Below are 25,321 nucleotides of genomic sequence, written 5' to 3' on the forward strand. Positions count from 1 at the left end.
CGCAAGAAAACCACTACATACAATCTTGATGTTAAGATACAAATGTTAAATACTTGTAAGGGTTGTGTTACCTAAGTGGTGAATTTATTAATACTTTTTACTAAGGACTTGAACCCCACAAAAATTCTGTACAGAATTGACTGGGGAAGGTTATTACTTTTTATCCTAAGATATTTTTAGAAAATATGACTAGGCTTCAATTTATTAGATTCAAAATTGTTTTCTTTTCTGTTTTAAAATGAGATGTTAATTTGTACCCTGCTAAGATTTTTTAAAATTATAATTAGATTCTTGCCTATGCTTTAAATCCAAAAGTAATGGTTTATTTTACAATACAATTTCAGCATGGATTGGTCTCACTACAAGTATATGGTCTTCCCATAAACCGAGCCATTTGCAGCATTTATATCCTAATATAGGCAATGTAAAATATGTAAATAACCTAAAATAATAAAATCTATCCAAGATGTTTTGGTAAATATATCAAAATATTATTAATACATTACTTTTTATCTACTAAAGACTTGATATATATTAATATTTTTTAAAAATGATATTACAGGGGCGCCTGGGTGGCGCAGTCGGTTAAGCGTCCGACTTCAGCCAGGTCACGATCTCACGGTCCGTGAGTTCGAGCCCCGCGTCAGGCTCTGGGCTGATGGCTCGGAGCCTGGAGCCTGTTTCCGATTCTGTGTCTCCCTCTCTCTCTGTCCCTCCCCCGTTCATGCTCTGTCTCTCTCTGTCCCAAAAATAAATTAAAAAAAACGTTGAAAAAAAAAATTTAAAAAAAAAATGATATTACATTAAAAGTGTGGAAATTTTGAGAAGTCATTAGTTTGAAATTTAGGTTACAATAATTCCTTTCAAGAAAAAAATAAGATAATTACTCACCATCTTAATATTGGCAGAAACACTATTTTTGTTATTGATCAAAAGCTATAAAATTGTTTAAGCCAATGAATATCTTAGAAAATGCTTTAAGTTTTTGTAAGCCAGATCTCCCAAAACATTTTCCTAATAAAATCAGATTGGTAAAGTCAAAGACTTCATTATAATTTGAATGCTCTTTGTAGTTCAATAGGATTGGAATACTCAGTTGAGTCCTTAATCAAAAGCTTAGCATTTCTGCTCTAGCAGAAGGACAATTAAAAAATATATATGTGTGTGTGTGTGTGTGTGTGTACTTAGTATATTTTTCATCTACAAGGCAGTTTCTATTAAATGGGGACTGTACATTATTTAGTAACAGAAATAGAGACTATTTTACCCTAAAACATTTTCAACATAAATTATTATAAGGTCACAATTCAAGGGAAATATATATATTTTATACAACAATTTCAATCATAATGTGTAAATCACATTAAAGAAGATTGAGGCACTGTGGTTCAGAAGAGGCAAAATTTCTTCATTGCTATATATAAAGAAGTCAGTTATCTATATCAAATAATCTTTTTATTATCAACCATTTGAAAGTGTGATTTCACTTATTTTTTTGCGCTTTTCTTTGATACTGAATTAAAGCTGATACAAATTGGCCTTTAATTGTTTGGGGCAGTGGCCAAACTGATGTGATTGGGGAGGGGTAGAGAAGTGTAGTTTTTTTGTAAAAATTCTTTAATTATTTCATGGAGGTAAACATACTTGAATGCTAAATACCTGGCCTTTTCAAATAAATGCAGACCTACCTTGATTTTCACAGTAAGCCTCTATTAATTTCCATGAAACAATGTTTTCACAAATGTAAGGCAAAACAGATGTTAAATTACTTAAAAGAACTCATAATTTAAATAATTAAAACTAATTTGTGTTTAAAGCTATTTGCAGATTTATTAGAGAAACAAATACAAATATGCATTTCTACAGAACTGGTTTTTTTTCCAAAATGAGCTTAAAACTTGTTCCACAGTTTTTACTTGTTTATATATCTATGGTAACCCAAGTATTGGCTTCTGTACCACTTGTAATGAGACAATTGCCCTTCCATTGCAATTATAAAAAACTATTTAAAAAAAAATTCGGCACATACACGTTAAATATTTTTCCTTAAAAAAATAATCTAATCAAAATATTGAATACTTTAGATTTAAACAATATTTTATTTACAAATCTGATTTGATTACTTTATTAATTACACAAGGTAATGCTTCAATTTTCAAGAACAGTTTTTTTTTAATATATAGACCAGTGGAATGATATCTAGTAATATGTACTACACTTCATTTTTTTCAAAATTAACATGACAAGTTTTCTAATACTTTCATTTTTTTTGGAAAAAAATGTTATTTTATTGGGGCACATATCTGATGAAACAAAAAATAACATGCAGAATTCCAAAAATAATCTGTTAAAGTAATATGATACTTACCCTTTATGTAATAAGACATCTATGAACAACAGTGCATAACAATATTATGTATTCATGTTTATGAGAAACCAAGCAGGAGGCAAAATGAGTTCATTCTGCTTTCTAATCATGTGCAATTTCATATGGCTGTTTGCATCATTTAAATAAAGTGTGTACATTAAATTTCTAAGACTGCATTGCACCCAAAATTATTATGGATAGCCATGCTTGCCCTGTATTTAATGAGTGATGAATTTCTCCTACTAACAGAGTAACTGGTCTCAAATCGTGTCTGTGATGTAAATAGTATTAAATTATATTTTCATTTCTTTCAATTGCTGCCTTGGAAAGCAAAAATTCCCTTCTTGGAGAAGACTTACAGTAAGTAAAATTTACTTAAGGACTCAGTGAGGAATCAGCACGTGAATTAAGAATGCAATATAAGAATGGATTAAAAAAATGTGATTATCAGTACCTTTGTTGAAACCTATTACCACCATTAAAATTTCCAAGGAAAGATAGGGCCTGTAACATAGGGATTCCATTCATTGTTAAATTACTAAAATCTACCAATTTAATGCTTTCATACTGTTTATTTTTTTCCAATAGAAAAATAAATCTCATACATTAGAAGTGGTACACAAAAAACTGGGATAAAATTTATCAGATTCTTGATAGCACCATTTACACATTCTTAAAGTAAACATTAATATGCACTTTCTTAGAAAGCGATATAAATATATAATACAGGACTTGCTAACCTCTGTTAACCATCTGAATACGATGGAATAATCTATCTCTACTGTGCAGGTAGGCTGTGCATGGTGGTGTGGCAATATAATTTTAAAAGTTTGTTACAGATGTGATGGGAAGCTGGAAGGAGTCGAATAAGCAGAAAAAAGAGCTTAGATCTATTGTAAGCAATGAGTCGAAATGAGCCGTTACAGGTTAGAATTTATCTTTGTTTCTGATCATTCAATGAGAAAATGACTTCCACAGAAATAGATACATTTAACTGTTTCAGGAGTGGGGTGGGTGAGGTGAAGTAGGATTGAAAGTCCTACAGGTAATAGCAATAACTGGAAGTGCAGACGAAATTGGTCTTCAGTGCAAAGAGGAAGGCAGCCGTTTAAAAAGTCTAGGTGCAATGTTGTGGTGCTGAAAGAAAAGCTCCCAGTGATAAAGGAAAAAAAATAAAAACTGCAATGCAACTTCAAGCAGTAATTTTGTGGTGCTGAAAGGACAGCTCCCAGTGTTGAGGAAAAGATCTTGGATCTAGAATGAGGTGTCCAATCTGTATGATAAACAGCACACTGTGTCTCAGAGCGCCCATTCAATCTCAGTAAGTAAATGAAATATTGATTGAAAGTGACCCTGAAACAGAATGCATTAAAAAGACATAGAAAGCTGCAGAACTGAGGTAATTCGTATTCAGCATGTTCACCAGCCTCCCTATAGCAAAACAAGTCTATAAATAGTTGCATTTCATAAGATGTTTGGCCCTTGTATCATCAGTTTTCTCCATTTTGGATCAGTATAGCTGAACAGCCATTGTTACATGCCTACCTGTGGCAGTTTGAAGCCATACTAATTTTCTTGCAGTAAATTAAAGCATCACATCACAAATCAATTCTACATGGTCTATAAATTTCAGAGAATAACTTTTTAGACAGCATGAAGCTGATTTACACATAATGCACACAAACCCTTATCTGTTACCATAAATTAAAATGTAAATATCTTCAATTTAGCTTTCAGTTTTAACTAACATATAACCATGCCAACTAGCAAAAGTTTATAATTCCCATTTACAATTGAAATTGAACTGAGTGCATTTTCAGCAACACTAGCTAATAAAATACACATAATTGTTTAAATGGTTTGGCTTCAAAGTAACATTAATTCCAGATGAAATGCATGGGCTCCACAGTGGACTACTGGAATTTTGAAATAAAAGGTTGAAAATTTGCTAAGACTGAACAAAACATTTTAAAGACCCAACATTTGAAATGCTTCTAATACACATCCTAGATCACTTCCTTTCTCTTTTTCAACTAAGTGGGGCCCCAATCTTCGCCTTTGTTCACTGCTGACTCTGAGACAGCATGGTGAAAGAAATTTACATAGATATTATTTACTGTTAATGTATTATAAATGATCTGAGACTTGTGACATGCAAGGAAAAAATGAGACGGGAGACAAGTGATGCTACATGATGAACTAAGCACATTTATAATGATAAAATGAGTAAATATAATAGCGGCAATGCTAACCACTGATTCCACGAGATACACTATTTGTCAAAACTTACACAGCTACAGAGTATCGACGATAAATAGTCATTACCAATTAACACAGTTTACTACAGCTTTTCTCTTTCATTTAAACAAGCATATCATTCCCTTTTAAAATCATTCTCTAAATAAATATTTAGAGATAGAGAACTCTAAAATGAAATAACAGTCCAATGTTAAAAACTAAAAAAAAAATGAATCTACTCTTACAGTTTGACAGAAATGAATTATTAATAGTGGAAGGGGAAGGGATCAGGAAATAATTTCAAGTTCTCAATGTCCAAAAGTAAATTGCACAGTAAATCAATATGAAATGAAGAGTCCATATAGTTCAATGAACAAAAGGGAAAGTTCATGAGGACAAAGATCACAGTTCAGAGAGAGGCTGGACGAAATTCAGACATGGAGCATCACACTCATTGTTCTTTAATTGGTTGCACAGAAAGGAGCAGCTGGGATGCCATTTAGCTTGCTAGGATGGACGTAATCAATGGGTTGAAGTTGAGATGGAAGTAATTCTCTTTTGTAATTCAGTTGCTCAGCCAGATGATCCAGAGGTAGCCAGCATTTTATTTTTGTCCATTGAATTTAAGACTGCATGCACAGCATGAGGAGGTGCTTGGGGATGGATGCCCCTATGAGTGGCCTTGAGTGGGCAAACTCAGAGGTTAACAGATGGTGTGTCAAATGGCCTGGACAGTTGGCACTCAGGAGAGGTACAGAAGAGGGTGACAGTTGTTGGGTCTTGGGAACAAAGGCTTACTTTGAAATGACCTGTCAAAAAGCCTGACAAAGGTAGATCACACTACCTCTCAAGATAAACTGCCTCTTCTAAATAAGCATGCAGGAAATACTGTCTGGTTGGTGACATAAAAATGCTCCACAAAACATGCAAATTACCGAGTATTAGAAACTGCATTGGCTGCTAGCGCCATGCTGCAAAGACTCCATCATGGGAGCAAACAGCTAAATCACAGATAGCTTCACAGTAAAATCTACATTCACAATACTAATAGGTTTCTAGTGTTAACAAATTATACACAATTATAAGCTCTTAAAATGCAACATACTTATCAAGCAGTTGCAGATAATGAAACATTATCAGCTATCAATAATTTGTTGGCACTTTCACTTTTGTTTATAAAATTTCCAATACACTGTACCACAGTTATGTGTCTAAACAGTGAGGATGTTAATGGAGTAATGACTGTTCTACTGGCCAGGCGATGGGATCAGTAGTGAATTCAGTGCTTAAAAACAAATGTACAAACCTCTGAAGAGGTGGGACTCCATGTGAGAACTTTTGTTGAACTTACAAATGATGAAGAATGGGCCATGGCCAGCATGCAGCATTATTTCCATTGTCTAGTTCAGATGGAGAACAGGTGCTTTTATTGATCTGTAAACTTACCAATATAATTTTCCACAGTTTTAACCTTTTAAATATTTTACAGTGCTTTTATGCAACTATATTGCTTTTTGATCATTTTAAATTTAAAACTTATTTTCAAAATATTGTTTCCTACTTCACTGTGCCCTAAGCAGGAAGTAAGACTTACATGACAGTGCTTTGGCCTCACTCCATTTTAGGTCACTGACCCACCATACTCAACCTAACAGTAGTTAATTTAGTGTTATCTAGAACTAATACTGAAAACTATACGCATATCCCTGTCTACATTCAATCATTAAACTACAATAATGCTGGTAAAATGGCAGGCTTAAATCTTACACTAGAAACACCTCTGACAAATATACACAAGCAAAGTATAGAGAACAAAACAGATCAAGAAAAAATTCTTTCTATGAAACATCTGGTAAAACACATATTATTTACATATACACATTGTCAACATAGTCGCATTCATTTGCATAATTATATATTAATAACAGAAAAACTTCACTTCTGCAAAGTACAGTACATCCTTCTTGAAAATGGGGTAAAGGAGGGGTTAAAACAATCTGATGTACAATCGGGGCACTCAACCCACTTTCTGAGGATTGGCAGCCCGAACTCCTTGCTCATATGTGATCCTTTGTGTAATTAAATACTGAGCAGCCTGTGTTGCAGCTGGTGTTCCAGTAATGGTTACCTTCCGATTCCTTGTGCCAGGTACGAATTCTCCTTTTTTGGAGATCTGTATCCTTGCACCAGTCAACTCCTGGTATTCCACTAATGTTTTCCCTCCTTTGCCAAGTATTGCACCAACTAAGTTTTCTGGCACTGCTATTTCAACTACATCCTTTGATCCATCTGTGGATTTTTCTGTTCCTAGAATGGCACTGGCAGCTAGGGGAGAAGCAGCTCCAAAATATCCATTGGTTGCAGCAGTAGCAGCAGCCAGGCTACCTAATGCAAATGTCCCCGCCGTACCACCAGCTGTGCTGCCACTGGCTGAGGCTTCACTGGCATAGGTGGCCAACAAATTGGCTGCTGCTGCTGCTGGGTTGGCACTGGCAGCTGCTGCAGCCAAGGCCCCTGTTGCTGCCGCTTGACTGAGACCTAAACCTAATGTGTTGAGATTATATCCGTAGCTGGCTAAAGTATTAAGTGCAGAGGTGATGGCCACCAGGTCATTGCCTGTGAAGCCAGATAAAACTGCTGGAAAGGCTGCAACGCCAGCAAGGTTAGCATGTCCTAATAGCCCTGCGGCTGCTGCAGCGGTTGGTAACACTTCAGCAGTGTTTGCATAAGGAGATCCGGTTGGATTGGAATTTGCCACTGGACCTGTAACATTGGCATAACTGATATTGAGACAGCTGCCACTCTGTGGATCCTCTTGTATCTTCTGGATGATAAGTTCAACAGCTTTTCGGTTTTGTTCAGGTTCTCCACTCACAGTGACAACCCTCTCTTGCAAGTTGATCCCATCAGGTTTCTGGGAAAGCTGCACCCAAGCCCCTGACTGCTCCATTATAGCCTTCACAGTAGCACCTCCCTTCCCTATTATCAGACCTGCTGTGCTGTTGGGAACTATAATCTTTACCTGTAATTAAAAAAAATACGTATAAATAATACTTCTGTTTTGCGCATATACATTATATTACTTTGCTATCCTAGCAAAAGTAAAATAAGTGAAAATTAATTTAAACATAATTTATGAAAGACAGAAATAGCACAACTTCTAAAGTGACTTTTATCACATTTTAATACACTTAGCTTGTAAAATCAGAATTTTTAAAAGAAAATGCAATTTTCAGTTTAAAATTACTAAACAGAATTTTCCTTGAGATTTGTTGCATTTTGCAGTACAACTTCTAAGAAATTAGTATGTTTTAAAAAGAGGGTATCATAACTATACATCAATGGTAACATTTTTATATAGCTTCAAAATAAAAATAATGTGGATATTCTTCACCTATTGTAGCTTTAAGAATACCTTTGGTCTAAAACATATAAAAACAAAGAGTGCAGGATTATGATGCAAAGTTAGTAAAGATAAAAGTAGTAAAGTTCTAGCTTGAGTCCATTCAAAAAATTAATTTCATGTTCCTTATCACCTAGTAATTTTTGTGTTATTCAAAATTTACTTGTTTCATGACTAATATTTTCTGAAATCAATAATTACTAGTAGTATTTTGATTTTTCACCTAAACTGACACACAACATATAACTATAAAAATAACAAATATTTCTAAATAATTAATATAAAAAATTTCAGTCACTTTGAGGTAGGTCTTGAAGGCTATTTGAGAATATTACCTGGCTGTTCTACTTAAATTTGTAAAATGACTATTTTAGTTAGATACTTTTCTTTCTGGCAGTAATAGCTACATTTTAAAAAATAGGGCTTACAACCATATTATCAAAGGTGACTGAAAAATTACTGGAGTCACATGAATATTTACAATGATCCAATGTGACCATATGAAGTATAGGCATTTTAGCTAATTTGTATTGAAACATCCACCCACGAAACCCAGCCTAGTTTGATTTATTTAAGTACAATCAAATACTATTATAGAAAGTATAAAATCAGTAGGGTAGTTACCATAACCCCTGAAATTAAAATATAAATATTAAAATTTTTATTTTGGTGGCACAAAGATCCCCATGGTGTTGTTTTATGACTCCTTGGGTAGGTCAGAGACTGTGAGTGCTGTGTCGCTGACAAAGCGCTAAAGGAACCGCCTTCCCCGTTCTAGATATTAAAATGGGCAGGTTGAAATAATTTATTGAAAAATGAACAGGAATTAGTTGAGATATTCTATGAAATATTTCACCAGCTAGTTTTTAGCAAGTATTGCCATGCTCTCTTTAAGACAAATATTTTAAAGAAATAACAGCCATGCAATTTTGCTCTTGAAGGTAGCAGGCAGTGAAAGTATAAATTCAAATTCCAGACTGGGTCATCTCATAAATATGTTTACATGTATTAACACACATGTACATTCACGCACAACTTTTCTTTTCCACACCTATAACTGATAGGAACAGGATTTTGTTTCATTCCAGTTTGTGTGTAAAATAATTTCATTTTAAATGGAAACAACCTAAACTGTCTAGAAACATTGTTTAGAAATATCAAATATATCCTTCATATCCCCGATTAAGTGCATTGGATTTCAAGAGGTAGACAGAGAAATAATTTTTTAAAACATGTTAATTTGTTAATTTTGTTCACAGACCTTTTTTATAGAAACATATGTTTGAAATGCTATATAGTATGTTAGTATTATAATTAGAAAGTTAAACCATGATTACCCCTTATATTAATTACAAAGATGAATTAGAATCATCCTTCTATTTTACTGTGCACATGAAGTATTGAGAAAATGTACTTTTAAGGGTTTAAATATGTGAATGTTAAATATGATATTTTACAAATAAGTACTTCTTTTCAAAATCAGAACATTTTTTATACAGTTGAAAACATTTATATACTGGCAAAATGTAGTGTTTTAACATAATTTTTATGTTTTAACACAATTTTTGCAAAGAAAAATATATTAATTAACCAAAACTTTCAAAAGAACTGTTCTTCAATTAGCTTAAATTCTAATATCACTTTTGTTTTGCCCAGCGTGGTAATTACCTGCATGATTATACCCCAAGAAGAGACGAGCACATGAAAGTTTAACTATGGGAACTGTTCTACACACTGTCAATAAAAAGTAATGAAATATATAAATTTAAAATATCTTAAAATCACCTTACGCTTCTATGAGATGTGGAAAGGTAATACTAATTTCTACTACACTGCACACCAGTCCACCAGTCTTCTACTATATTTACTGTTCTATTCTTCCAAAAGAACTTGCAGATGTGTGCAAAGTACTTTCATTATTGCACATTAGTCTGTCCTTTCTTTTATTTGTCCCATTAGTCATTTTTCTTTCTTTTCAATATCCAAAGATGCTGAAATAATGCATAGTTCAGAAATGGTGTGTAAACTTTTCATAAAAGTAAACATCTTGCAAAATATCTGTCTCTTTGTGAACTGAAAAATGACACCATCCCATCTATCTTTATATTAAAGATATCCTTCTAATACAAATTAGACACACACACACACACACACACACACAAATAAAGTCATCTTTATGTAATAAGTACTATTCCCTGGATTTTAGTTTTAACTATTTGAAATTATCTTATATAAAATACTGTCAGCCATAATTGCTATTTTATCAAATAGTGATGTGGTCCCCAAATTTTGTTGGTAGAACTTACATCTGTCCACATATAACTTAATAAGGGTGTGTTATGATTTAAGAGAAAGTATTAATGATTGCATATTCATATTAGTAGTAGCACTCCTTAATTTTAGATAGTAATAATTCTATATAAGATTACTGATCTTAGAAATTAAATTAAAAAATTAAGGAAAATATAAATATAAAAAATTATTAAATTCCAAATAAAAAAAATATAAATACTGAATAGCCTAGCCAAAGGAACATGTCACCCAACTTTTGTTTTCGGCCCAAGAAAATGAAAAAGCTCTCATGGGGCTCCTGAGTGACTCAGTCAGTTAAACGTCTGACTCTTGGTTTTGGCTCAGATCATGATCTCATGGTTCATGAGTTTGAGCCCCACGTGGGGCTCTGCGCTGACAGTGCAGAGCCTGCTTGGGATTCTTTCTCTCTCTGTCCCTGTCTCCCTCTACCCCTCCCCTATATGCTCTCTCTTTCTCTCAAAATAAATAAATAAAATAAATACATACATACATACATAAAATTTTTAAAAGATGTGGAACCTTTAAAAAAAAACCTCTCAGATTTATACTTTTTTTCTTGAAGAATTAAAAAATATGTATGTATCTATTTGCACACTTAATATGGACACTAACAAGAAACACACTCTGAAAATGAGAAGTTGAGACAAAAAGAAAAATTAATCCATTTGCATAGTGTCTCAGAAAAGTAATGTTCTAGTGCCATTTTATGTGTCAGGCCAGAGCAAGAAGAAGTGAGGCACTAATATGGAAGCCTGGAGATCGCAGGCAACTGAATACTGGGTAGGGTAGGGAAGAGAAAAGGAGGGTGGAAAATTATGTAAGATGGTCTACTTGTTTATTTCTTAGATATGGGAATATAGCATTTACCAATGAAAAAGTCTGTGCATTGATAGCATTTGCAATACTGACTCACATATGTATATGCATACTTATCTCTAAATCTTTTTTTTAAATGTTTACTTTTTAGAGAGAGAGAGAGATAGGGCACGAGTGGGAGAGGAGCAGAGAGAGAGGGAGACACAGAATCCAAAGCAGGCTCCAGGCTCTGAGCTGTCAGCACAGAGCCTGATGGTGGCTCAAACTCACGAACTGCGAGATCACGACCTGAGCCAAGGTCGAATGCTGAACCCACTGAGCCACCGAGATGCCCTCTATACTTATTTCTAAAGAATTAAGAATAACAATAATAATAATAATAAAGCTGGGTCCTAGATAGCACACAAGTCATTTGGTGTAACATATACCAACTAAATCAGACATAATGTTGACAGTTATAAATCAGTTTTCAGAACTATACTCTAGAGTTGCTACCATCAATTCAATCTTTTATGGAATACTGAGTGGCCCAGGTCCTGTGTTGGGAGTTAGAGATAAAGGATATATATGACAGTGCTCCTACCTGTAAGGAAATTATAGATTAGTTGTAGAAAAAAAGATGTGTAAATGCAACAGTGCAGTGAAGTCTTAAAAGTGCTGGTATATATGAAGAGTACAAAGTAGACACAAAGCCTAACTGGAAGGAGAAGGAGTAAGTAAGAAAACCTCTGAGAGACAGTGATTATATTTATCTAAATGTCTTTCACATTTTTTGTACTATAAGAATCCTATTCTCAGATCTACCCTATGACCCAGAAATTGCACTGCTAGGAATTTACCCAAGGGATACAGGAGTGCTGATGCATAGGGGCCCTTGTACCCTAATGTTTATAGCAGCACTTTCAACAATAGCCAAATTGTGGAAAGAGCCTAAATGTCCATCAACTGATGAATGGATAAAAACATTGTGGTTTATATATACAACGGAATACTACATGGCAATGAGAAAGAATGAAATATGGCCTTTTGTAGCAATGTGGATGGAACGGGAGAGTGTTATGCCAAGTGAAATAAGTCATACAGAGAAAGACAGATACCATATGTTTTCACTCTTATGTGGATCCTGAGAAACTTAACAGAAGACCATGGGGGAGGCGAAGGAAAAAAAAAAAAAAAAAAAAGGTTAGAGAGGGAGGGAGCCAAAACATAAGAGACTTAAAAACTGAGAACAAACTGAGGGTTGATGGGGGGTGGGAGGGAGGGGAAGGTGGGTGATGGGTATTGAGGAGGGCACCTGTTGGGATGAGCACTGGGTGTTGTATGGAAACCAATTTGACAATAAATTTCATATTAAAAAAAGAATCCTATTCTCTATTATCAGACATTCCCATAAGGTTGCTCTCTGTTATCTCTGTGTTGGAGAGCTCCCATTCAAACCTAAACCTATTTGAATAGTAATCATGTGCTTAAGTATTGTTTTTAAAGAAAAAAATCTTTACTTAAATTTTCCCTATTCCTAGACTTATAATTATGTATTATCAAATAAACATGAGATAAGATTAACAATATGATTATACTAATTTTACTAGCATCAACTGCTTTTCAGGGGGAAAAAAAAAGTAATTAAGTGACTATTTCTCTATGTGCAGCCAAAGAAGAACCTGTATTGGAATCTAGTATCAAAACCACTAAATAGGTAGGTTTTAATGTTGATATGTTTCTGATTAAAAATAAATATTAAGACAAACAAATTTACTCCTTTGCCAAATAAGACCTGTAACTCATTATGGTTTTATAAAACAATGAGAGTGTCTGTAGTCACATTTCATCATCACGGCAGGAAAATTACCTATTTCATAAAGCCATACCTTAATATACATGCAAAACAAGGTCCATTATAATTTAAGATATCTCAATGAATAGTATGTACTATTTTATTTAGGGCTGCCATATTATATAGCACATATGCATGGACTTACATTTGTAAAGCAATGACTATCAACAGTGGATACTTTTCATTCATTCATTCATTCATTCATTCATTCACTCATCCATCCAACATCTGATCTTCCTTCTTCTGGCAACAGACCCCGTTTTCCTTTGGAGGCACCCTTTCTCATTCTTAGCACATGTGCTTCAGGTAAGGCTGACAACTTTCCAATGCTCTAGCAGTGGAAACACAACAAAGCCTGACACATCAAAATTCCCACACCCCTTAATTTGGGATTAAGAACATGATCCAGGATGGCCCAGTAAGAGTTAACCTGAGAATCTTGTAAAACTGATGGGACAGAGATAGTTGTATTTCCAATCTAGCAGAGCATAAGCCTGACAGTAGTATCTCGCCACCATATGGAAAGAGAAAAGGCTTGACTGAAAAATAAAGTTAACCGAGATAAAAGGAAACTCCAGAAATGGAGAGAGAAAATTTCTGACAGCATTCTGGCATCTGAATCTAACTATGTCTAAAGCCTGCCCAGATCAATGTAATTCCCTTTTTTAAGCCACTTTGAGTTGGATTTCTATAATTTAGAACAAGCCAACTGGTATATTAGAAACTTTTACGCTCTTACTATATCATATATTATTTGCCTATCTAAAAGAAATAATACATTTTGTTGTATGTCTTGATGCTTTAAAAATCAAGACATTACCAAGATATACCCTACATGATCTAAAAGAATAAATCTCTTTCATTTCCGTAATGTACACCTTTGGCTGCTGAGGCAGCATTTAGTAGTGTCCAATGAAGATGCATGTGTCATTTGGGGATCTATCTTGAATTGGTGACTAAAGTAAATTGAAAACATCTTTTCCTTTGATTATAGATTTTATACCGATTAATAACTGCCTTCTGAAAAGTGTGGATTTGACAAAATATGTACAGGATTGCTACATGAATACAAAATATTGAAATAAAAAAAAGCAACTCTTCTAACTTTCTAGTAGTCTGTTTAATCTTCCCACTTTTGATAATCAAATCAAAGGCAATACAGTTTTCATAAACATGCATAGTATCACTGTAAATGCCATGCTGTCTTTTCTTAGATATCTTCACCCTCTTTTTCCCCACCACTACCAACACCAGGTTTGAAACCCAGGAGCCATCTGTGCCTTTTCTTGCTCCCTAGATGTCTACATCCTGTTATGCACTATTGATTTTTTTTTCTCTCTGAAATGCTTCTTTTAAGACTGGTATGCTATGCTGAATCCAAACTTTACCTTCTAATTCTTGGATATACTCTATATTCATTGTTTTTCCATGTCTTTGCTTATTGTTTATTCATTTGTCCCAACTGACTGAAATGTTATATACCTATATTCCCACACTGTTCTTTACTTGAGAATGCATATTTTTGCCTCCTTAAATCTTATATGTCCTGTAAGAGCAGTTCAAATGCAATAGCGCTTGTAAACTCAATCCTGGTTCTCTAAAGAAGTGTCAAATACTTCTCTGTATTTCTTATTATGTTACTTATTCTATGCTGGCTTATATCAGCATGCAACAGATATTTATCTCTCTCACAAAATTATATTTTCCAGAAAGCCATTATCTTATTTAGTTTTGGATTATTTGCACTTAATTGACATGATCAGTTGGATAACTGTTTAAAAGATACAACCAAAAAGTAAAATATAGATTAATAAGAACCAAACAATAAACTATTTAAAAGATTCCATCATGGCCATGCAATTGTGTGTATGTGTGTATGTGTGTGTGTAAAAATAAGACATCCGGTTCTTAAAACAAGAATAACTTTACCACCTCTAAAATCCAAAATTCAAAGATTATCCTTTCAACTGGAACCATCATATATTAGTAATTCACCAAAATGATCAACACAAAGGGAAAGAGGAGAAGTGCTCGTTATGTGTTCTCTAGAACTTTTAGAAAACATGGAATTGTTCCTTTGGCCACATACATGTGAATCTACAAGAAAGGTGACATTATGGACATCAAGGGAATGGGCACTGTTCTATAAGGAATTCCCCACAAATGTTACCATGGCAAAACTGGAAGAGTCTACAATGTTACCCACGTACTGTTGGCACTGTTGTGCACAAACAAGGGCAAGATCCTTGCCAAGAGAATTAATGTACATATTGAGCATATAAACCACTCAAAGAGCCGAGATAGCTTCCTGAAGTGCATGAAGAAAAATGGTAAGAAAAAGAAGGTAGTCAAAGAGAAAGGTACTTGGGTTCACCTGAAGTGCCAGCCTGTCTCACCCAGAGAATCACACTTTTTGAGAACCAATGGAAAGGAGCCTGAGCTGCTGGAACCCATTCCCTGTCATTTCATGGGATGGTAAGTGTGAAAAAAAATACCTCAAGACTAAAAAAATATTCAAAGATTATATGGCAAACATACTAAAATACACAAAAAGATAAATGCATAGATGTTTTAATCTTACAAAATTACTGAAATCAGTGACACTCATAGATTTATGGTTACTAACATTATGAATGGATGTTGTACTGTGTCAAATGCTTTTTCTGCATCCGATGAAATGATCATATGGTTCTTATCCTTTCTTTTATTAATGTGGTGTATCACATTGATTGATTTGCAAATATTGAACCACACTTACATCCCAGGAATAAATCTCACTTGATCGCAGTTAAATGATTTTTTAATGTATTGTTGGATTTGGTTTGCTAGTATTTTGTGGAGGATTTTTCATCTATGTTCATCAGAGATATGGGATTGTAGTTTTCTTTTTTAGTGGAGTTTTTATCTGGTTTTGGTATCAGAGTAATGCTGACTTCATAGAATGAATGTATGTAAGTTTTTCTTCCTTTTCTATTTTTAGAATAGTTTAAGAACAGGTATTAACTCTTCTTTAAATGCTTGGTAGACTATGCCTGTGAAGCCATCTGGCCTTGGATTTCTGTTTGTTGGGAGGTTCTTATTTATTTATTTTTTTATTATACTGATTCAATTTCTTTGCTGGTTATTGGTCTATTCAAGTTTTCTATTTCTTCCTGTTTCAGTTTTGGTACTTTATACAAATGGTGTTGCAAAAAGTGGACATCAACATGCAAAAAAAAACTGGACCACTTTTTTACAGTTAAGTAAAAAACCACTTTTTTACATTTTATGTTAAAAATGGATTAATGACCTAAATGTGAGGTAAGAAACCATGTAAATCATACAGAAGAACACAGGCACTGTGTTCTCTGACATTGGCTGTAGCACTTTATTTCTAGGTATGTCTCTGGAGGCAAGGGAAACAAAACCAAAATAAACTACTGGGACCTCATCAAAATAAAAAGCTTCTGCATGGTAAGGAGAACAATCGACAAAACTGTAAGGCAAACTACAGAATGGGAGAAGGTATTTGCAAATGGCAAATATACTAACCTGGTTATACTAACCTGATAAAAGGTTAGTATCCAAAATATATAAATAACTCATAAAACTCAATTCCAATTTAAAAAAATGGACAGAAGACATAAACAGACAATTTTCCAAAGAAAAAACACAGATGGTCAACAGACACCTGAAAAGATGCTCAACATCTTTGATCATCAGGGAAATACAAATCAAAACTACAATGAAATATCACCTCAGGGTTCCTGGGTAGCTCAGTTGGTCAAGCATCTGACTCTTGATTTTGGCTCAGGTGATGATCTCAGGTTCCTGAGATCGGGCCCTGTGTCAAGCTCTTCGCTGACAGTGCAGTCTGCTTGGGATTCTCTCTCTCCCTCTCTCTCTGCCCCTCTCCCGCTCATGATCTCTCTCTCTCTCTCTCAAAATAAATAAATAAACTTAAGAAAAAAAGAAAGATAACCTCACACCTGGTTAGAATAGTTAAAATCAACAACACAAGAAACAATAGGTGTTGGCGAGAAAGAGGAGAAAGGGGAATCCTTTTGCACTGTTGGTGGTAATGAAAACTTGTGCAGCCACTGTAGAAAACAGTATGGAGGTTCCTCAAGAAGTTAAAAATAGAACTACCCTACAATCCAGCAATTGCACTACTATTTACCCAAAGAATACGAAAATACTAATTCAAAGGGATACATGCACCTCTATGTTCATAACAACATTATCTACAATAGCCAAATTATGGAAACAGCCCAAGTGTCCATCAACTGATGAATGGATAAAGAAGATGTATTATAGGTATTCAGCCATCAAAAAGAATGAAATCTTGCCATTTGCAACGACACGGATGGAGCTAGTGAGTATTACACTAAGCAAAATAAGTCAGAAGGACAAATACCATATGATTTCACTCATATACAGAATTTAAGAAATAAAACAAACAAGCAAAGGGAAAAAAAAAAAAAGAGATAGGGAGGCAAACCAAGAAACAGACTCTTAACTATAGAGAACAAACTGATGGTTACCAGAGGGGACGTTGAGTGAAACAGGTGATGGGGATTAAGGCATGTACTTGCTGTAATAAGCAAGCTGTATGGAAGTGATGAATCACCATATTGTATACCTAAAACTAATATTACACTGTATGTTAACAACTGAAATTTAAATAAAAACTTGAGAAAAAAATCACTAACATTATAAGAACTAAATGATTAAATATGCACTATATGCCTTTTCTTAAATGTTTATTGATATATATTATGTTTTTCCTATGATACTTCATAGTTTGTTACCCCTTACCCACTAAGGTTTTGTGGCTAGGCTTCCTTAGCCATCAAAATATAGTCAGATTGGTTCTAAAAGTCCAGAATACAAATATATTAGCATTTCCTTGATTATGTGATGAACTGGATCAATTAATAACATGACTCAAATGACAGTTTCTACTGAGTCACAATCACAATTCATAACTGGTGCAATTACCTCCTACCTCTTTGCCTTGGTTCAAGTAATTACATTTTTACCTCAGAATAATTAAAAGTTTATACTTCATTTTATATCTTCTTTCAAAGAGCCATACTCTATTTCCCCTTGCGGATACAAGATATGAGAGAGAATGACAGACAATACACCTCTTTTTGTGTATCCTTGGAAGAAGACAAAAACTGAATGATAATCCCCATGAAATTTCTAAAGGAAAATAAAGTTTAACTTAACTATATTTTTACTTAATACATTTTTTCACTTTGCCCCTTGAAGCATTATTCAAAGTTTGCTTGTTTGGGTTTTTTTTTTCTTTTCCTTTTGATGACTGCTGCCTATGTTAAAGACACATCACATCACATTCCAGACAGGGACACACTTAGGTATAAGAAAAATAGGAAAAATCATTTTTTATAGGAAAAGAAAAGCACTTTAAATGATTCCTATTGAGATGCTAAATGCTCTAGATATAATTACGTCAAAAAAGAAAAATACCAGAAGTCAAACAACTATAAAGAAACCATAAAAGTTGTAAATAATAAACTATTTTAGGGCAGCCTATTATTTACAAATGAAAATAACTTGCAGTATTGTCTTCTTAATGCTTACTAAACCATATTTTACTAAAATGAGGTTAAATTTCTTGAACTCCCACCTGTCAACATCATCTACATGTCAAATTATCAAAAACCTCTTAGAAATCATTATTATTATTACTATTATTATTTTAAACCATATCTTCTTAGACAAACTGTTTTAGAGTTTACATAATAAGATATATGTTCAGAGTTCTCAATTCCAATTAGTGAAAAAATGTACTTGAAATATTTGGGCTTTTAATATGAAAACTAATGCTTTTAATTTAATATTTTAAAAGCTGTAATGTCAATTTAAAAAGTGAAAAATAGCTATGAACATTAAAGGAGGGGTTGTGTTCACAGAAGTGGATGATGAAAAGGTATGAAAGATAAGGATAGAGGGAATCAAGAATTCTACTTTGGATATTTTAAGTTTGAAATCCTCATGAGACATCTAAGTGATGACAGCAAGTAGGTGATTAGCTATTGGTCTGGTGATCATAGGAAATTTGAGGTTATTTAAAGCAATAGAAATGGATAAGGTAATTTACGGGAAGGTAAAAGTGAAAAAACTCATTAAACAGTGAACAGTAAAGAACTTTGATAAGAAAATATAAACTGCTAAAATCAATCAGAGATATTTAAAATAGAGCAGCAAAATTAATCACTTAAAAAAAGTGAACCAAATGTACATGAGGTAATGGTCTAACTATTAATCTTTTTTTTTTTTTTAATTTTAATGTTTATTTACTTTTGAGAGAGAGTGCAAGCGAGTCAGGGAGGGGCAGAGAGATAGGGAGTCACAGAATCTAAAGCAGACTCCAGGCTCTGAGATGTCAACATAGAGTCTGACATGGAGCTTGAACTCACAAACCGTGAGTTCATGACCTGAGCTGAAGTTGGATGCTCAACCGACTGAGCCATTCAGGCACCCCTTAATCTCTTTCTTTTAAAAAATGTGTAGTAGTATATATTACCTCTTGGAAATCACTATGGAGAATACATTAAGTTATAAAATGAACATAAGCTTTGCCTTAGTGTCTATCTCTCCTTTTGTGATCCTTCTGGAAAATAATCCAGAACACGGAAAATATCATATACAAAGAACAGTGTACAGGCACTACATGGAATTATAAAATGATGTGGAAAACAACACAAAATTCTAAAATATATGTAAATGTGTATGTAGAGTTTGGATTAAGTAGTGTAAAATTATATGCAGGTAAAACTGAAATGAAGGGAATAACAGAGACTGAATTTCAGGTGACATTTTTTTCCCTCTACCTGGTAAACTTTGTCTTATTTTAGTATTTTAAAAGCAGAGTAATAAAAGGAAATAAAAAAGTTACTTCCAAATTAAACTGCTGAAAAAACAAATTATGTAAAAGTAGAATAAACAACATATTTAAAATAGTTTTAATACATTTCTTGGTACTCACTGCACAATTATTTATTCAGTGCCTATGGTGTGCCAGGTACTGGTGCAGATGTTGGGGATTTTATAGAAGTCAATAAAAAGAATTAGATCTCCCTTTTATGAAGTTTACAGTCAGGTAGCATCTATCATAAAGACTACTAAATATTTAAATTTATATTATACAAGTAGTTGAGAAATGATAGAAAGGAGACTTAGAAAATACTTTTAAATTTTAAAATAAGGAAACTTAAAGTCATAGTTTTAAATAAGAATCATGTAATTAAAATAAATACCTATCTAGGAAAACCAGAACGTTAATGTTAGAATTTAAAATTTTTTTTAATTCTGAATTTATTCATGGATTGATTTAATATGCTATGATATAACCAAACTAATTAGATATTTTCAGAAGTAAACATCTCAACTATGTTTGAAAAATCAGTCTCCACTTAAACTTCTGTAAATAGATGAATTTTAAAAACTTGCATAATTTGGACTTTTAATTTTGTTTTTTCAAATTTTTGATTAAGCCATTTTTACCATTAAAATTAAATGTTATTATTTAGTTGAAAAGCTTGATGTGCAATATTTTTTACCTGATTTAAGCTACTTTGAAGTCAAATACAGGTGCTTACAGGTATTTTATATTTACTAATCATCCTAATACAACACTGTTTATATTTGATTTTACCAACAATTTTTCTGAAGCCAGTACTTTTTTTTAAAGATAATACATGTTTTCATTTCAGTAACATACTAGTAAAGTTTGATAATTTACTATCACACATGACTATCGTTAAGAAAATGAATATTTCACAAATTATTCTTAATTAACACTGGAGATAAACAAATACTAACATAAAAGGCTACAGAAGAATGCCTGTAATTTAACAAACTGTATTATTAGTCACAAAACTAAGCCCTTTCCCTAAATATGGATTGAAGTAGTTCACTTCTAATATTTAATAAATCATAAATAAAAACATTAATTTTGTAACTTCTATTACTTGGCTCAAAACAAATTGCAGTTAGTTAATAAAATAGAGCATTTCCTTTTCCAAAATATTTTTAAAGAGTATCTTTAAAAAATGGTATCATCTAATACAAGAAAAAAACAATAGCTAAACCAAACACTTAATAAAATGAATTATAAAGGTATTAGGTTTAGAAGAAAAGATGAAAATGATCAACTTATTATCTCCTAGGATATTCCTTAATCAAAGATAAATTAGAAAAGTCAAAAATGAGAAATAATTATTTATTCTATAGTGAATAGGGTTCAAACTCTCTAATCTGGCAAAACTACTCTTATCTGAAAGAACATGCAAAGACATTCACATGCTTCCAATTTCTAAGCATTTTAAAAGGTAAAATATTGAAAATAAACTTGATAACTACCCCTTTTATATGGCTTTATTTGAAAGATTACAAAAAATTCTATTGAACTGTACGTGCGTGTGAGCGCGCACACACACACACAGAGCAAGAAGACTAATACACATTCCAGAGTACAGAGCATTAAATGCTTTGGTTATATAAATGCATGTATAATGTGCTGTCTTGAGAACACGCTGTGGTGTAAGAATTACTACAGCTATGACTGCAAGAAAAACGTTGATGAAATAAATAAAACACCTTTACCTAGTAGGTAGTTCAGAAAGACAGATAATTGCAAATCTGCCTACTCATGAGCCAATGCCCGAGTCATGTATGGGATGTAAAATAAACGACATTACAGAGTGACTATTTCATTCTTTTTCCCTGAAGTATACCACTTTTTTTCAATCTGAGTAACTGTAAAGCACTAGATTTTCCATAAACAGGAATATATCTTCATTTGAAATTGTACCTTCAAAAGGGACTTCAGAAGGTCACATAGGCTGGTATTTACCATAAGGTGTATTACGCAAACATAAATTAGGTGCTTTCAGTAGCAATTCTTAACTTGCTCTCAGGCAGATCCTCTGATTCCCACCATTGGGTGTTAAGAACACACTATCTACAGCATAGCAAACTAACTTAGAAGCTTGCAATGGAATGACTATGGTTAGAAGCATTCATTTAACCCCTTTCCATAATTTTTGTAATCTGTATATAAAGATATACAACGTAAGAGAACTCCTAATCATTCCTGGTAATCGTCAAGGACTATTAATGCTATGTGAAAAGATAATCACCCTTTGCATAATAAGTCTTCATAGATTTAAGTTGTACTAGTTATAGTTAGTAAACTCTTATTGTTTTCAATGCTAAACCTAACACCTACCCTTCAACTTTTGCACAAATCAAGTATTTTTTAATTTATTATTTTTCAAATATGTTATTTAATGAAAAAAGTCTTAATAAACTAAAGTCTGAGAGAAGAGACAGTGTAAGAATAGTACACAATCATTTTAGTCAACTAATATGCATTTTTCATATAGTAAACAGCTTCAGAAAACATTTCTCTAACTCTTTAAATATAGACACCCAATCTCATGCAAGATCTATTAAGTAAGTATCTCCACAGGTATTTCTGATGTAAAAGTAGGATTGAGAACCTTTGATGTATTAAGAAAAATATTACATATAGTACATAACTTGATATAACTTCAAAATATGAAAAAAAATGTCATTTCCTTTGTCATTTAATAAATGTCTCCTCTAGGCCTGAACCCTCTCTATGTAACCCTTCTGGAAACTCAATAAAGCATTCCATGACTAGAAAAAGGAAGAGTCAGGTAGCTCAAACAGATATATAATGATAAAGATGGTCCAGTCGTTCTCTTGGAAAATTCCCACTTTATATTCTTCAAAACACAGTATATACCACAACTGAAGTCATTTTCTCCATCTTGTTTTACATTCTCAGTTAACATTTTAAAAACAAAGTAGAGATATAAACAGAAAAAGTTAATCATGTTCATATTCCTCGTCATCACCCTATGATACATGCACACAAGATGTTTTCTATTAAACATAGGGCCATATGTTTCTTAGCAACTTAGTATTCTTTAGATAGTATATTATGAACACTATTCTTAGCCAATTTATGTGGCTCCAACTTATTATTTTTAATACCATCACCCCATAATATTCTGTAATACCATTATTTATTCAGTCATTCTCCTGTTAGAGGTCAGGTTGTTTCCCAACTTTGCCACTGCAAATAATACTATGATATACATCCTTGTCTCTATATTCCTAAATATTGGTGCATTAAGTTTTACTGGATAGATTCTCAAAAGCTGCAATATTATAGCACTTACATCAATATTGCATAAGAATGATTATTTCCTATATCCGTGCCAGTACTTTAAATTTATAAATGCACATACACACAGATTATTTGTTCCTGATCCATGTGCATTATTAACACACAGAATTTTATCTGTTGGTTAAAAAAAAAGTATAATTTTATGATGTTGATTCATCTTTCCCTGATGCCTAACATCCTTTTCTAAAATGGATTAAAATGACACTTAAATATTACTCTGGACCAGGCAGTGTTCTAAGTGCTTCTCATGTATTCATTCATTTAAGAATCATAACAAACCTATGAGCTAGGGCTCCGTTGTTAGTCACATTTTAACGATGAGAAACACACATGGCAAAGTTAAAGATGTTTCTTCAAATCAGAAAATAAGAAAGCAGGAAAGATTTGATTTGAAGCCAAAGATTATGATTCGAGAATCCAGTTCTCTTAATCCCTAAGTTATACTACCTTTCTTAATATATAATAAAACACAGTAAATTCTCATATGTACTTGGATTTCTGGAATTTCACTGATAAATTATACCTGTTTGTGTTAATATCACACTCCTTTTATTATGATAGCTTTATAGTAAATTTTAATACTGAGCCAAGTAAGCCGTCCCACACATATATTATTTTTTTGATAATCCTTTTATTAATAGTTTCCTGGTAATTCTTAGGCATTTCTTTTTCATATGAATATTAAAATCATTTTGCCTTTGCTTCTAGCTCCCACAATACCAAAAAAATTGGGGAGAAAATGAAAATTACATTTACATTTTAATTTAAAAACATTGCTATTTCTATATTAAATTTTCTCTTCCAAAATTATTTTAAGTCTATTCATTAAGGAAGCATTTTATGTACTTATATGAAAATTTTACATTCTCTTAATATGGATTCTATCCTTTTTTTGGTTCAATTTATTCTTGGAAAGTTTTACAGATTTTGATATGTATATGATATATACTAAGAAACTTCACTCATATAGTAGCAATTTTTTAATATCAGCAATTTTATAAACCTCATCCTAGTTGTAAGCACAACACATAAACTATAATGTGTAATAAATACAATTCCCTTAAAATAAAAATAATAAAATCACTTCTCTTAAAAAGAACATTTGTATTTCATTATTTTTCTGGAACTTTCTTAAATACACTTCTAATGAACACTACCCTGATATTACACACACGTGCACACACACACCAACTCACACACATATGCTGAAGGAAATGAAAATTTTTTGTTGGAGAATGATGACAATACCTGAGACAAGAGCCTGACTAGCTTTCAAACTGTGTTCTGAGTAAAACAGAAGTCTAATGAAGAAAGCTATGTCCCGTTAATTTAATATTCAATTTATTTATTCAATAAAGAAACACATAAATAGAACAAACTGGTGGTTGCCAGAAAGGAGGGGGTGGGCAGATAGATGGAATAGGTGAAGAGAATTAAGAGTTACAGACTTCAAATTATAAAATAATTAAGTCACAGAGATGCAAAGTACAGCATAGAGAATAGGATCGATAATACTGCAATAATATTGTGTGGTGACAGATGGTGACTACACTTTTCATGGCACTGTGTAATGTAGAGAATTGTCAAATCATCAATGTTGTGTACCTTAAACTAATATAACATTGTACCTCAACTATATTTAAAATATATTTTAATAAATTTATTAAAAAACAAATATTATTAAATAAATTAACTAAATTGCAACAAAAAATTTAAAGCATCCTTATTCAGGTGGTTTAGATCTTTAGAGAACTTATGTTCAAAATTTCATTTGAAGGGATTTTCAAAAATAAACTCATTTTTTCAAAATTTTTTAATGTTTATTTTTGAGAGAGAGAGAGTGTTTGTGAGTGGGGAAAGGGCAGAGAGAGAAGGAGACACAGAATCCGAAGCAGGATCCAGGCTCCGACCTGTCAGCTGAGAGCCTGATACGGGGCTCGAACCCACAAACTGTGAGATCATGAACTGAGCCGAAGTTGAACGCTTAACCAACTGAACCACCCAGGTGCTCCTAAAAATAAACTGATTTTTAAACATAGAGGCCGTAAGCCTATTTTTTCTCCTAAGACTAGTCATTCAACAAATATTAATTGAGAACCTATTATGTTGCAGGTTAGT

General features: G+C 32.9%; 1 protein-coding gene and 1 pseudogene across 6 annotated transcripts in view; one reads left to right on the forward strand and one right to left on the reverse strand.

The window, feature by feature from the left end:
* Window positions 1-4,553: 4,553 nt before the first annotated feature.
* Window positions 4,554-25,321, reverse strand: part of NOVA1 (NOVA alternative splicing regulator 1) — a 150,343-nt gene continuing 129,575 nt past the window's right edge. For all 6 annotated transcript variants that reach the window (XM_060619403.3, XM_060619402.3, XM_060619410.2 and 3 more), the window contains one exon: window positions 4,554-7,628. In XM_060619403.3, coding sequence (XP_060475386.1) covers window positions 6,624-7,628 — 1,005 coding nt within the window. In that variant the 3' untranslated portion in view covers window positions 4,554-6,623. The remainder of the gene's footprint in view (window positions 7,629-25,321) is intronic.
* On the forward strand, window positions 14,770-16,887 carry LOC145715533 (large ribosomal subunit protein eL21 pseudogene; annotated as a pseudogene).

Source organism: Panthera onca, chromosome B3 (genome assembly GCF_046562875.1).
Source record: "Panthera onca isolate mPanOnc1 chromosome B3, mPanOnc1 haplotype 2, whole genome shotgun sequence".
NCBI lineage: Eukaryota > Metazoa > Chordata > Mammalia > Carnivora > Felidae > Panthera > Panthera onca.